The 12829-nt window shown below is 36.3% G+C and overlaps 1 protein-coding gene across 6 annotated transcripts in view; it reads right to left on the reverse strand.

Moving 5' to 3' along the window:
- Positions 1-12829, reverse strand: part of patj (PATJ crumbs cell polarity complex component) — a 316611-nt gene that overhangs the window by 209044 nt on the left and 94738 nt on the right. For 5 of the 6 annotated variants that reach the window (XM_073063053.1, XM_073063055.1, XM_073063054.1 and 2 more), the window contains exons 19-20: positions 2942-3151; positions 737-856 (exon numbers count right to left, since the gene is read on the reverse strand). In XM_073063053.1, coding sequence (XP_072919154.1) covers positions 737-856; positions 2942-3151 — 330 coding nt within the window. The remainder of the gene's footprint in view (positions 1-736; positions 857-2941; positions 3152-12829) is intronic. The other variant, XM_073063056.1, reaches the window with a different exon arrangement.

Raw genomic sequence — 12829 nt, forward strand, 5'->3', positions numbered from 1 at the left:
TTATTGAGTATGCCTGCAAAAACAAAACACATCTCAGGGTTGTGTATGGTGACATATATGTACTTTGATAATAAGTTTACTTTGAACTTTGAAACCATATTAAGGACTTCGGAGGGCTTTCCTTCTGCATGTACATCAATATATACCTCTTGTTGGCTTTCTCTATTGGACAGAATGGAAATATACAAGGATGATGATAATAGTGGGGTCAAAGATACAGATTCATACATGCAACTAGTTTTCAAGACATTCTTGCAGTATAGCAGATGTCCAAAATATTGTGACAAAGACTTTGGACTGTTATTTGGAACTGTTGTGTCTTTGTAAATTCCTGTGCTTTGGTTGTTCCCAAGAGGTCAATTGAGTTAGCTTTTGTTGCATGCTATGATACCTTTTGATACTGAATATTTTGCAATGCTTTTACAGTACAGTTGGCATTTGGGATAACTGCATTTCTATGATTTGGAAAAAAAAAATTCTTTCTAGGTTCATTAGTGAATGAGATATTTTAATAATTATCAAATAATTTGCTTGTTGCTGCTGCAATTTATTTCAGATTTATTTCATGAATTACCAGTTTCAGTTATGGCAATTGGCTCACATCTCCAGATCAAAGGAGGGGTGCAACTTCCAGATTAGTACTCCAGTAATAACCACAACACTTCCTACGTGCATCATAAATACCAATGTAGAAATACTTTAAAAACAAGTTTGGACTAATATTAAAGGCACTTACATGGGGCACAGGCAGGTTTGTAGAGTAAGCTAAATTTAATATATCTGAATCATGCTTTATATCTTCTCTTGAGGCAATTGAGCCAGCAAAATCGGAAATGGTATTTTCATTTGCGTCAATCTGGAAAAAATTGTGTTATTTTCAAATTAAATGACCATTTACTACCATATCTTCAGCAAAATTTTTTTTAAACTATTTTTCATTTTCTCTCAATTATTTCTACAAATTCCAATAGTGCGTAAGGATATTAACATATGTAAAAAGACCAATGAAATATCTATATAACATTTATACTAAAATATAGTTCCCTTGATAAAGACATCAACTTATTATTGAGGTGATCAGTACGGTCACATGTATGGACAAAATATTCTCATTAGCATATGCAGGTGACAATATACTGTACATGTAGAGACATTATTATGCCTCTAATAAGCTTTCTTATTTGATTTTGTTTCTATACATCTCAATGCTCATGTCATTTGTGTTGATTAAATATGACAATCATTCAAGTCTTTAAAGAAATCATATTCAGTTGAATTGCCTATGTATCAATAACAATGTTATGAACCTTAGTTGTATTTTATTTAAAAAAAGGATTCCCATCTAACAGTGAGCCAAAGCATAGCATGTTATTAATCTGGGGCACGCAAAGCTATACTGACTCCTTACGTAGTACACAAGAATTCATTTTTAACCAAAAGCAATTAATAGAATTACAGTCAACCTCTGTTAGAAGAAGGTAAACTAGCTCAACCCGATTCTTGCTTCTGATCCATTCTGAAGCTACTTATAAAGATATTGAGTGAAAACATGCTTCATATCATGTCTGAGAACTACTTCTATAGTGCCATGGATGCAGAAAAATGTGGTAAGATTCTACAGAATATATACTAACTGATGTACTGTAGGATTTTGTAGAGAGGCAGGAGATCTTCTTGAAACTTTTTAGCACCGCTGGGCATCATTCACCCCATCGTGTCTGTGTATACTTTTGAAAAAATCTGCATAATGAGCTTAGCTTTTCAGCTCTTCTCTGCATTCCAACCAGCCTTGCAGTATTCTTTTTTCTTTACAACTATGTGTAGGATCTTCATTTGAATATTACCATACCTATTTCATCATTAATCCAGATGGCCCATTCTAAACTAAAATGATTTGATACATAAAAAAAGAAAATCTCATCTAGTTCTTTTGCTAATGTTCTTGAATCTATATCTCCTGGTTACTAATCATTCTATCATAGTAAATAGTTTTTTTAAACCAAGTTCTCTCAGAAATTCCTTAAGAAAGAGAAAATCATTTCTCCTTGTTTTGTGCTTCATTCTGATAGATATCCAGTGCATCTACACTCTCCTAAATTGTCAAGTCTGGATTTGAGCACTAATTGACTTAAGGCCTTAACAGTTATTGACAAACAGTTATTAGACTTTTTGGCTTCACCTATTAAGCCAAGAACACTGCTTCTTTAATAAAGAACTATTAACTTGCCCTGCCTCCTCTCAACATTCTACACGTGAAGCGCTATATGTTTTTGTCATGGTGCCACGTCTTTCATCAATTTTATACTCCTGTGTTCTTCTCCATAAAGTCCTTTTCAAAATAGATCAATTACAGAATTGATGACATATCTATACAAATCCTATGAAATGCATGATTATTGGTTTCCCTTAATAGTGACATTGCAAATTTCTAAGACAGCAACAAAAGCATCTAATATGAAGACCATGCTGTTTTACAAAATCACATACAAACCTACCATAGCAGCTTAGTTACAGGATGAGTGATTATCACACACGACATAAACACAAACACATTATGTCTAATGGCAAAAAAAAACAATTTCAGTAAAATTCATGGACCTATGTAAAATGAATTTGCTCATTTTCTAACTTCTGTGCTCAAATGTATAACTCAGACTTCTTAAAGATGAGAAATCCATATTACTAATTTACTTTTTATATTATTTTGCAATAAAATATTCAGCTATATCAACCCATATTAGATTTAAATCAAATACATTTGTTGAAAACCTGTGGCATAACACAAAAAAAATAACATTTATATTGAGGAACAAAATTTATACTTCTACTGTAAAATAAATAAATTTAGTGCTTTTTTTTGCTGAGTTTCCAAGAGCTTGAGATCGCTTCAAATTATGACGTTATCAAATGGTTACATTTCACGAGCAACATTGGTGCTTACCACCATTGGTTTGCAGATGCCAAGGCGGACCTTGCCAGGTGGAGCGTCTTTCAAAGCCTGAACAGCTTCCGCCAAAGCAGTATTCTCTAGATTTTGGTCATTGACAAAGATGAGCTGATCACCAGGTAGCACCCTGCCATCACATTCAGCAACCCCACCAACCACCAAAGAGCGGATAACAATAACAGTGCGTGTGGGATCTAAAGGATCCTGCAGAGGGAGCCAGAGACCATAAGAAGTAGATTAGATTAGACAAAGAAAGATCCGTAGCAAGCTTAGACAAAGGTATGCAGCACATAAACCTATCACATTCATTAATCCCAAAAGCATTTAAATTATAATATAACTTTTAATCCAGAAATATTACTTGGAAACATTCTATTTTCCAGAGGTTTAGTTTGAATTTTCTCTGAAAAAGTCAACCAACATTTACTAATCAAAGTTAAACAGCTTTAAAGAAAATACGTGCAAAACTGAGATGCCACTTTATTTGAACAGTGTTAATGAAAGACAACACAGAGTTCACGTGCAATTTGCCTTTAACCATAACGCAACATTTTTTTAAAACTTTTTTTTTTAAGGATAGATGGGGATGGGGAAGGGGAAGGGGAAGTACACAGTTGTCAGCTTCCTCCCATTCACCACTACAATCAACCTGAAAGACCAGGACAGCAATGTCCAAGTGACTTTGTACATCACACACAAGGAAAATTATGTAAAGCTGAGAATGAACTATAAAATTCTATTTCAAAAATTAAGTACATTTATTCATTAAGATTTTTGAGTTGCAAAATAATGGAGATTAAAGTTAATAAATCAGCTGAAGCAAATCCCCGCTGGCTGCAAACTCTGACCACGAAGCAACCACAGCAAAGGATGTGAAGAAGCATGGCCCTGCCTATTCTGGATCCATGCCCTGTCTTGCAGTAAAAGTTGCCTGCTTTAAAAAGAAGCAATGCCAGAGGATGAAAGCAAATCCTCACGAAAACTTAGAGAGAATTGATTGACAAAGTATATTGTGGTCAGAATTCCATCCTTCCCCCGCCCCCTCCCCCCAAACCAACAGTAGTATAAAGTTAAAGTATAGAGTTCCTGACCAGTCATGACTGAAATTGGCATTGGTATATTTGACAATATAATACAGTGAAAAACAGAATTATCAATTAAAATAATTCAAACGCATTCTTAAATACTCACATTACTCCACATAAGACATAAGCATACCATTCTTTAAAAATGATTATTTTTATAATATTTATATTCTTGAATATTCTTCATTTATAATATTTTTGTTCTTGAATATGCTTCATTTATACATAGTGAAACAGCAAAAAATGCCAAAGGATGTTTAAATCTACCACATGATTGTTGACAAATCCAAGCTGGCAACGTAATAATACACACACACACACACACACACACACACACACACACACACACACACACACACACACACACACACACACACACACACACACACACACACACACACACACACACACACACACACACCACCCCCCCCCCCCCGGAGGAAATGGGTGGTGGTGGGGGGGGGCATTTTTTCCCAGTCTTGACAAAGGCTCTCGGCCTGAAACAGCTACTGTTTACTCTTTTCCATAGATGAAGGCTGGCCTGCTGAGATCTTCGAGGATTTTGTGTATATTGCTTGGATTTCCAGGATCTGCAGATCTTCCCTTACTTGTGACTGGCAATGTAACAGACCACAAGTCATAGAAAAAAGGTGTTTTTCAGAATAGAGGAATATTGAATAGCAGGCATTCCACAGAGCTACATGCTAGAATCACTGTGTTTTTTAAAACATTTATTACTTGTATAGGCTTGTGACTGCAAGCCTGAATTTCACTTTTCGTGAGCGTCACAGAACTCAACAGTACTGTGAACTTGGAAGAGGATATTGATATAGTGTAGCAGATTATCAAAAGGCTGGTGGAATGGGCATGGCAGCTGAATTTTAAGACAGGCAAATATGAGTGATGTATTTTTGGAGGAAGAATGAGGAGACACAGTTTAGAATAACAAACTTAATTCTAAAGGATGTTGAAGAGCGGAGGAACCTGGTGGCATTTACGTATAAATCAGTATAAGTGGCAGAGGCTGGTCGTGAAAGTGGGTATAAGGCATACAGAATTCTTCACTTTATCATGAATCCAAATCCCTTAGCCCATCATGTCCATGCCAGACATCCAGAATCCACCTATACTAATCTCATTTTCCAGCCATTATTCTGCCCACGATACCAACACATCAACATTGTACTGTACGGGCATGCAGTATAAAAGCAGGGAAATCAAGCTGAGCTTTGATCAAATTCTGGTCTGGCCTCAGCTAGAATGTTATTTTCACATAAGGAGGATGCAAAGGTATTAGAAAGAGGTTCGGAAAGAAGTACAAGAACAGCTCCTGAGGTAAGGGACAACAAAGATGTAAGAGGCTAGGACTTTTTCTTGTTAAGGATGAGGGGAAATTTGATACAAGTAGATGAAGTAGTGACAAGTCTAGAGAGGATAGAAGAAGATTGTACTCATTCAACAGAGGGGTCAACAACTAGAGATCATGGGTATACAATAAGGAGGAAGATAATTAAGAGTGAAATTAGGAACCTTGTGATCTGGAATACACTTCAAGCAGATGTGGTGGAGTTAAAATCCACCATCCAGCAAGAGAATGGATAAAGAACTTGTGAAGTAAAATTTGAAGGACAACACAAACATGGCTAGTAAACTAGTGAAAATGGTTGGGTGGAGACAGTACAAAATGAAGGGCTAAATGGCAGTTTTTTGTTCCATAACCATTCTACAATTTCATACTCTGCAATTTGTTAATCAATCAGCCTCGTGATTTTTTTAAAAACATTGGCTTCCCCAATGAGTAATGCTAATAAATGAATGTTTACTCAAAAATAATTCAATAAAATGTATTTTTCATTTTCTTTTACTTTCTATCATATAATATCTCCAACTAAGAAAAGAAAAGATTTTCTGTCAGGATTTTGCTGTTATGAAAAAAATCAGAATAAAGTGGCAAGACAGATTCACAAAGTGGTTAATAATACCAAAGATGGTCTACAACAACTATCTGATCAAATTTCCCATCTGGGAAGAGCACATGCCCTTCATTCCAAACCACTCTATATGATGAAAGCTGACACTGGCAACCTGCCAAATGTAGCATAGAAGTATCTTGCTACTTTATTACGCTCGGTGTTTCAGATCCAGTGGCTTACAGGTATTGTTAAATTCTGAGATACATCATGTTGATGATCTGAAAGATAACATTTTTACTCTATAAAGACTTCTGTGCAAATGAACTGGGGCAGCCCAATAGCGTAGCAGTTATCGCATTTGTACATTTACCCTGTAACCGCATGGGTTTCCTCCAGGTGCTCTGGTTTCCTCCCCAATTCCAAAGACATCGGGTTAGTGGGTTAATTAGTCACAAAGGTGTAAATTGGATGGCATGGGTTTGTTGGGCCAGAAGGTCATGTTACTGTGCTGTATCTCTAAATAAATAAAATAAACCGGGAGATACAATAGGGTAAAACAATTCTTATGCAAATCACAATCTACAAAAACTGGACATGTCAATGGCACAACACACTGTGCTGCCTGGTGTAGATTCTCATGCATTACCAAACTGCAGCTTTGTTTTTCTCAATTCAGCAACAACAGTTTGTCCACGTGAACTTTTAAACACACTTTCAGCCAGGTGGATTCTATGAGAGCAACATCACCTCCTTCTCAAGCTGCTCATCAATAATCTTGCACTGAACATTATGCCATTCAACTCAGGACTTTCAAAACTGTAAACTAATTTCCACATTATTGCTGAAAGGCCTGCAGCAACAAAACAAGTGATTGGTTCAAAGTGGAGAAACTCTGTTATAAAACCAAAGATAGCAAAAATTAAGGGGCTATTAAAACTTGAACAAACTCACAGATCAAATGCTACAGAATATTCTAGAAAGGACAGGTGACGAATTTACATGACTTTCACTTGGGCTCACCTATGTTCATTACTTCATATTATACTCAATTTGTATAATACAAGAGCAGGCCTGAGTCCCTGCTTATCACTAGCTCCAATTCTGTGCCCCACAGCTCACCAAACCCCAAAATAATGGGAACAGTTTTGGAAACCTGTGGACAATTGGTTAAAAAGACTTATGATCAGTTCATACTCAGACTGAATTCATGACCATAACAGGATAATAATCAATCAGAAAAAGCATATTGAAGCCTCACTGTAATTTTTTTTGTCAGTCGAAATACTAGAATTTCATTGTACTTTGATGCCACAAAAAAACATTGTTCAAACTTTCAATCCAATATTTGGAATAAAAGTTGACAATGCTTAAAAATCACTGTTAAAAGTTATTTCTAACACCAAATTTTTGCTGTAAACGTAAAGCATGATCTTGATGTTCCAAAGTAAAACTTCATATTTTACAGTAAAAGTATTGAAAAACTTTTAAGTTTTAAAGTCACTGCAATTAATTTTCTTCTTCTCTCTCTGTGCACAAAATGGTGCTTTTCAGATAAACTAAATTCCATCAATGATATGAACTGTAATTATCCTTCCTTCAACTGAGTTACTGACTTTGAAATGCACATTCAACATGTCAACATATTTGCCCAGAATTTGATGGAGAATGAAAAGAGAAGTTTAGCATTTCCAGTTATAAGCGAGTAAAATAACAGTGAAACCTGAGGCAAAGAAAGTGTGAGAGTTGCAGATCTGCAGAAAATGCAGAATGATATGTGCAGCTAACTGACAATAAGACCATAAATATAGAAGTGGAATTAGGCCATTCAGCCCATTGAGTCTTTTATTTGAGAATACCAACATAATGTTTAAAGAAATTACTGCACTTAAACAAATCAAATTTGCTACGGAGAGGTACAAAGTTAAACTTAATCCCTTTAATGATAAGATTTATGTTTCTAGCATGTCACTCAGTCTTTCAGCTCAGACTGAGAACAATTGGAACTGTAAAGTCTCATGCCAGCAGTTAGCAATTATGCTTACAATTTTCTAAAATCTTGGCTCTTTCTAACAGGTTTTTCTCTTTTACCCCTTTGTGCTTCTCACAATCTGCTCTTTCCTCACTTTCCTACTAATTTGCTTTTAATGCACCCTGCTTCTTCCCTTTCCTATTTCTCTCTCCTTAAATGTCAGGCGTTAAAATTTCTTGCTCTCATTGTTTAGCAAGTTCCAGATGCTCTATTATTGCCTACCCTTCCAGCAATCTGTGTTACAAAAAATATCTGGAGGTGAAGAATGAACTCAGAAATTCACCATCATACGTGCAATCCGGGAAATTCCATCCGTTAACAATTACTGATTGCACCTCCCATTACTGACTTTAAAGCCCAAGGTAAAACAATTGAAAAATCAAGGCAGTCTGTTGTAATTGTACAACAAAGTGCTTTAGAAATTGTCGAAGTAGTAAACACATATCAGGCTACAATCTATTGAAAATTCATTAGAGTAGTTCTGGTTCTGCAATAATTCTCAAGAGAAGGAAAACAGTGAAGAAGTTTCTAAAAAAATATTTTTAATAAGGCTTGCAAATTTTTTTACATGTTTCTTTCAGGTAATGTAATACTTTATCATGCAGCTGGAAAATAAAAAAGGAAAGTACATAAGTTCTGTAAGACAGCTGGTGTCAATCACCGTCTCTAGGGTCTGGAGAAAATATCTGTTTACAGAAAGGCAGCATTTCATCTGGCAACATGCAGTTACATGCAAAGTTCATCTGTATTAAAAGAAAGACATATTCTGTGGCAAAATAGAATACAAAATTGATCGGTTATGCCTTACCTACACTGATTAGATGTGCTGCAACAACTTAATATTTCCAGGCTTTTATGCATAAACCATGCTGATTATTGTGAAAAATGTTCCACATCTCTTCAGTTAATTCTTTAAAGTTTTGCTAATAAATATTCTTGCAGGATCTTTAATAAAATTTATGGCAAATATAACTTAGAAAATGTGTAGCTCAGGTGGTTGATGGTTGGGTTGAGTTGTTCTCCGATCTTTGCAAACATTTCGTCACCATATGAGGTTCCTGAACAAATTCTACAGTTCCTGAACAACATCCGCATAGGTGATGGCAAACCAATGGTCTCTTCAGCCATTACCTATCTGCTCACTTCCATTAATCTTATCCTAGGAAAGAAACTCTAATAGAACTACTCACCAATGAAGAACCAAATGATGGGAGACCAAACAAAGGTAGCATATGCAGACTGGTAGAATTCTGCTTATGTGCCTACTTTAATTTTAACGGCACACTTTACAAACAGCTGAAAGGGACACCAATGGGCTTGCCCATCTCCAGGTTCATAATGGAAGCCATCATGCAAAAGTTAGAAAAAACGGCATTGCCACTAATAATCCCTAAAATTTGGGTCCATTACATCAATGATACCTTTGTTCTAGTAAAACACAGTGAAACTGAAAGAACTTATAAACTAGGCAATGATGTGTTCTATGATATTAAGTTCACGATGGAAACAGAAACCGAGGGGAAAGTGGTGTTCTTGGATGTGCTTGTCAGTAGAAACACAGACAGAACTTTAGAAACATCTGTTTATCGTAAGGGAACACATACAGATCAGGTCCTAAACTATCATAGTAACAATCTAAATTCACACAACAGCAGTATCAAAACTTTGTTCCAAAGAGCAGACACACTGAGGAGAAACATCTCTTCAAAGTATTGACACGAAATGGATACCCACATAACTTCATATGAAGATGCCTACGAGGTCAACAATGCAACATCCAGGAAGCGACCAAACAGGTTGTCCTTCCATACATTCAAAATATCTTGGAAATGACAGCCTGACTGCTCCAAGAACACAGAATTTCAGTCATGCACAAACCAACAGCAACGTTGAGGAGAGTACTCTGCGGACTCAAAGAACAAACCGACCTATTTGACAAGACCAAAATCCAATGCGGGGACCGCAGCAAACTAGGAGAAAACTATCCACAAAGATCCATGAACATCAACTGGCTGTAAAGCAGCATGACCAACTCTCCCTTGTCACTACCCAGGAAGATCGAGAGCGGCACAAATTCGACTGGGCATCAGTGAGTCATGGCGCAAGCAAACATGCAGCATGCAAGAGAATTCCTAGAAGCACGGTTTTCCGCCAACAATTCTATAAACAGACATGTAGACTTCAATCCCATTTATAAATCAATGCAGGAAAAATTCCAAACAATGCACACAGGTCGTCATGCAACCAATCAGAGAGTCGACCCTCTCCCTACGTCACAATTGAGTTACTGTAATGACGACCATTCAACTGATTGATAAACATATAAGAGCCAAGCATTCAAAGGACACACCACAAATGAACAGTGCGCTGATGACGTCACTTCATATGGTGAGAAATTGGTTGCAAATGGATTGCCAAGATTGGAGAACAACTCAACGAAACCAATTATAGCAGACGCTCAGTAGCAATTCAAATGAAAATGAATCAAATCTGTAACTTCGCATGATGGGTTATTTTCTTTTCCTAAATAGATATTGAGCTCTTCATGTTTTTAAATGTCTTTATTGCAAATGTGAAGAAATGTCCGAAAGGCCAAACATAACACCCCAACAGAGTTGCAACAAAAAAATAGATCTTAATGGCAAAAATTTTAATCTTCTCTTTAAAATAATTGAATCAACAAAGTGACTAAGTCAAGCTGTGCAGCTTGCCTCATCACTATGATCAAGCTGCAAATATTTAACAATGTAAACATTTAGGAATATAACAGATTAAATAAACATCAAAAATATTCATGTATCAACCTTAAGTCATATGCCTGCCATTCTGATATATCATTATGGTCAAATGTCTGAATAGAGAGATAAAAGTATAGGCAAAAACTTTCAATATCAATCTTGAATTGATACCAGATTTTAAAATAATTTTATACTGCATTGTTAACATATAAGAATGTATTTCTTGCAACAGGGAAAGTTTTAGATGTTTCAATAAAGCTGTCAACATTTAAGCTCATTTTGTGACAGTGACTGAAGTCTATCCAGTTAATAAATTATTGTAAAACAATGTGACCTTTGCAAATCATTAACTATTTTGGCAATAATACAAAGGGACCTTGCATTAAAAATGACATCTTTCTCATTGCAATTGCAGTAAGTTTTGTATGTTTTTAAATTAAACCGTTTCTTAATTTCCAGATGTTTTTAATTTTGTAGTACTTAGGCCAGAACAAAAGAGAAAATGTATTTGTTCTTGTTATGGTTTGTTTGAATCCATTCAGAATATTGTATCTTATACAATAGTTAAATGTTTGCATAATATTAAAATACTTATAAAAATAAAAGTCTCAAAAAAGATAACAGATGTCCCAGTATAGGTATTTCTTGATTGAAAACTGACTATTTTTTCAACATTTCATTGCAGTTTTGCCCTATTCACTTCATTTGAAGACTTTTAGTGTAGGTTAACAGCAGAGATAACAAGTCATTCACTGTCAAATTCATAACAGGAAATTAATGATTAGTTTTACCAGCTTGTCATAGAGATATACCGTACAGAAACAGGCCCTTTGGCCCACCACACTTAGGCCAACCATAATTCTCATGTAGGATCATCAACATATTACTTCATAAAACTCTCCTGAACACATTTCATAAATTCTGCCCCATCTAATCCTATAGCACTAAGCTGATTCTAATTAATATTAGGGAAGTTAAGATATTACAACCTTATAATTCTCACATCTCTTTATATAATCCTATAATTCCTAGTCACTATGGGGGGGGGGGGGGGGGTTACAGTATAATGGCATCATAGTGATTGCCTAGCTTTTATTTCAAAGCATTGCTGGGCATTCCCCAGAGGATATCCACACTCAACGATCCTCCTCCTCCCCCATCAATACTGCAAATCCCTTTCCTCTCCTACCTCAACCTCTCTCACACCAGAAGAATTAATATGCAGAACATGAGCTACCGGTCCTCAATTGCGTTCTTGTAATCGCTATAGCATCACAATCCAATGGTGCCTATCTATGCTGAGTTCACCTGCCTTACCTGGGAGGCTTCTTGCATTAAATTAATGCACTTTAGCCCATCAGACCTTTCATGTTCCTCTTCCTGCCCTGACTGGACTGCCTATTGGATGTGCTTGTATCTAATACACTACCATTTTCAGTCCTATCTCTCTGTTAGACTAGTTTACACCCTACCAAAGTGAACCTAATCACAAGAACATTGGTCCCACTCCAGTTCAGGTGCAACCTATCTCTCATGTATCAGTCACCTCAGCTTCATAAAAGATCTCAATGGTCCAAGTGGCTGAAGGCAGCACTAGCTCTTTAGCCACACGTTCTTTTGCCTTATCTGCCTATCACTACTCTGGCTAGCACATGGATCAAATAGGGCTTGAGGATCATATGCAAGCTAACAAGTCACAACTGATAAGGGATGCATTCTGAAATCCAACTCAGATTCACTGTTGATTGTTGTTAAATTGCAGATCAACTTTAGACCCTAAAATATATTGGACCAGAAATTCAAAGATGCATTGTTGTGCAATGCATTCCACACACAACAACCAATTAAGAATTAGTTTAAGTGTCCCTAAGGTTTAAGTGGCCCACACAGCTTCAACAGCCTTCACTTATTGGTGGAACGCACAAAGAAAATCTGTTAAATTAGGGTTTGCAGGGTAGAAGATAATTGTCCAGGGTGTCAGTCAGTGGAGGGGGTAGGGTTTGTTCCAGAGTCTGTTTAATCTGCAGATTGTGATGTTGGAGAGGGTCTACATCCAGTCTGTGGTGATGATTGGAATGGGGTGTCATGGAAGATGAGGCAGGGGTAGCGTTACAAGA

This window comes from Hemitrygon akajei, chromosome 12, assembly GCF_048418815.1.
Source record: "Hemitrygon akajei chromosome 12, sHemAka1.3, whole genome shotgun sequence".
Classification (NCBI taxonomy): Eukaryota; Metazoa; Chordata; class Chondrichthyes; order Myliobatiformes; family Dasyatidae; genus Hemitrygon; species Hemitrygon akajei.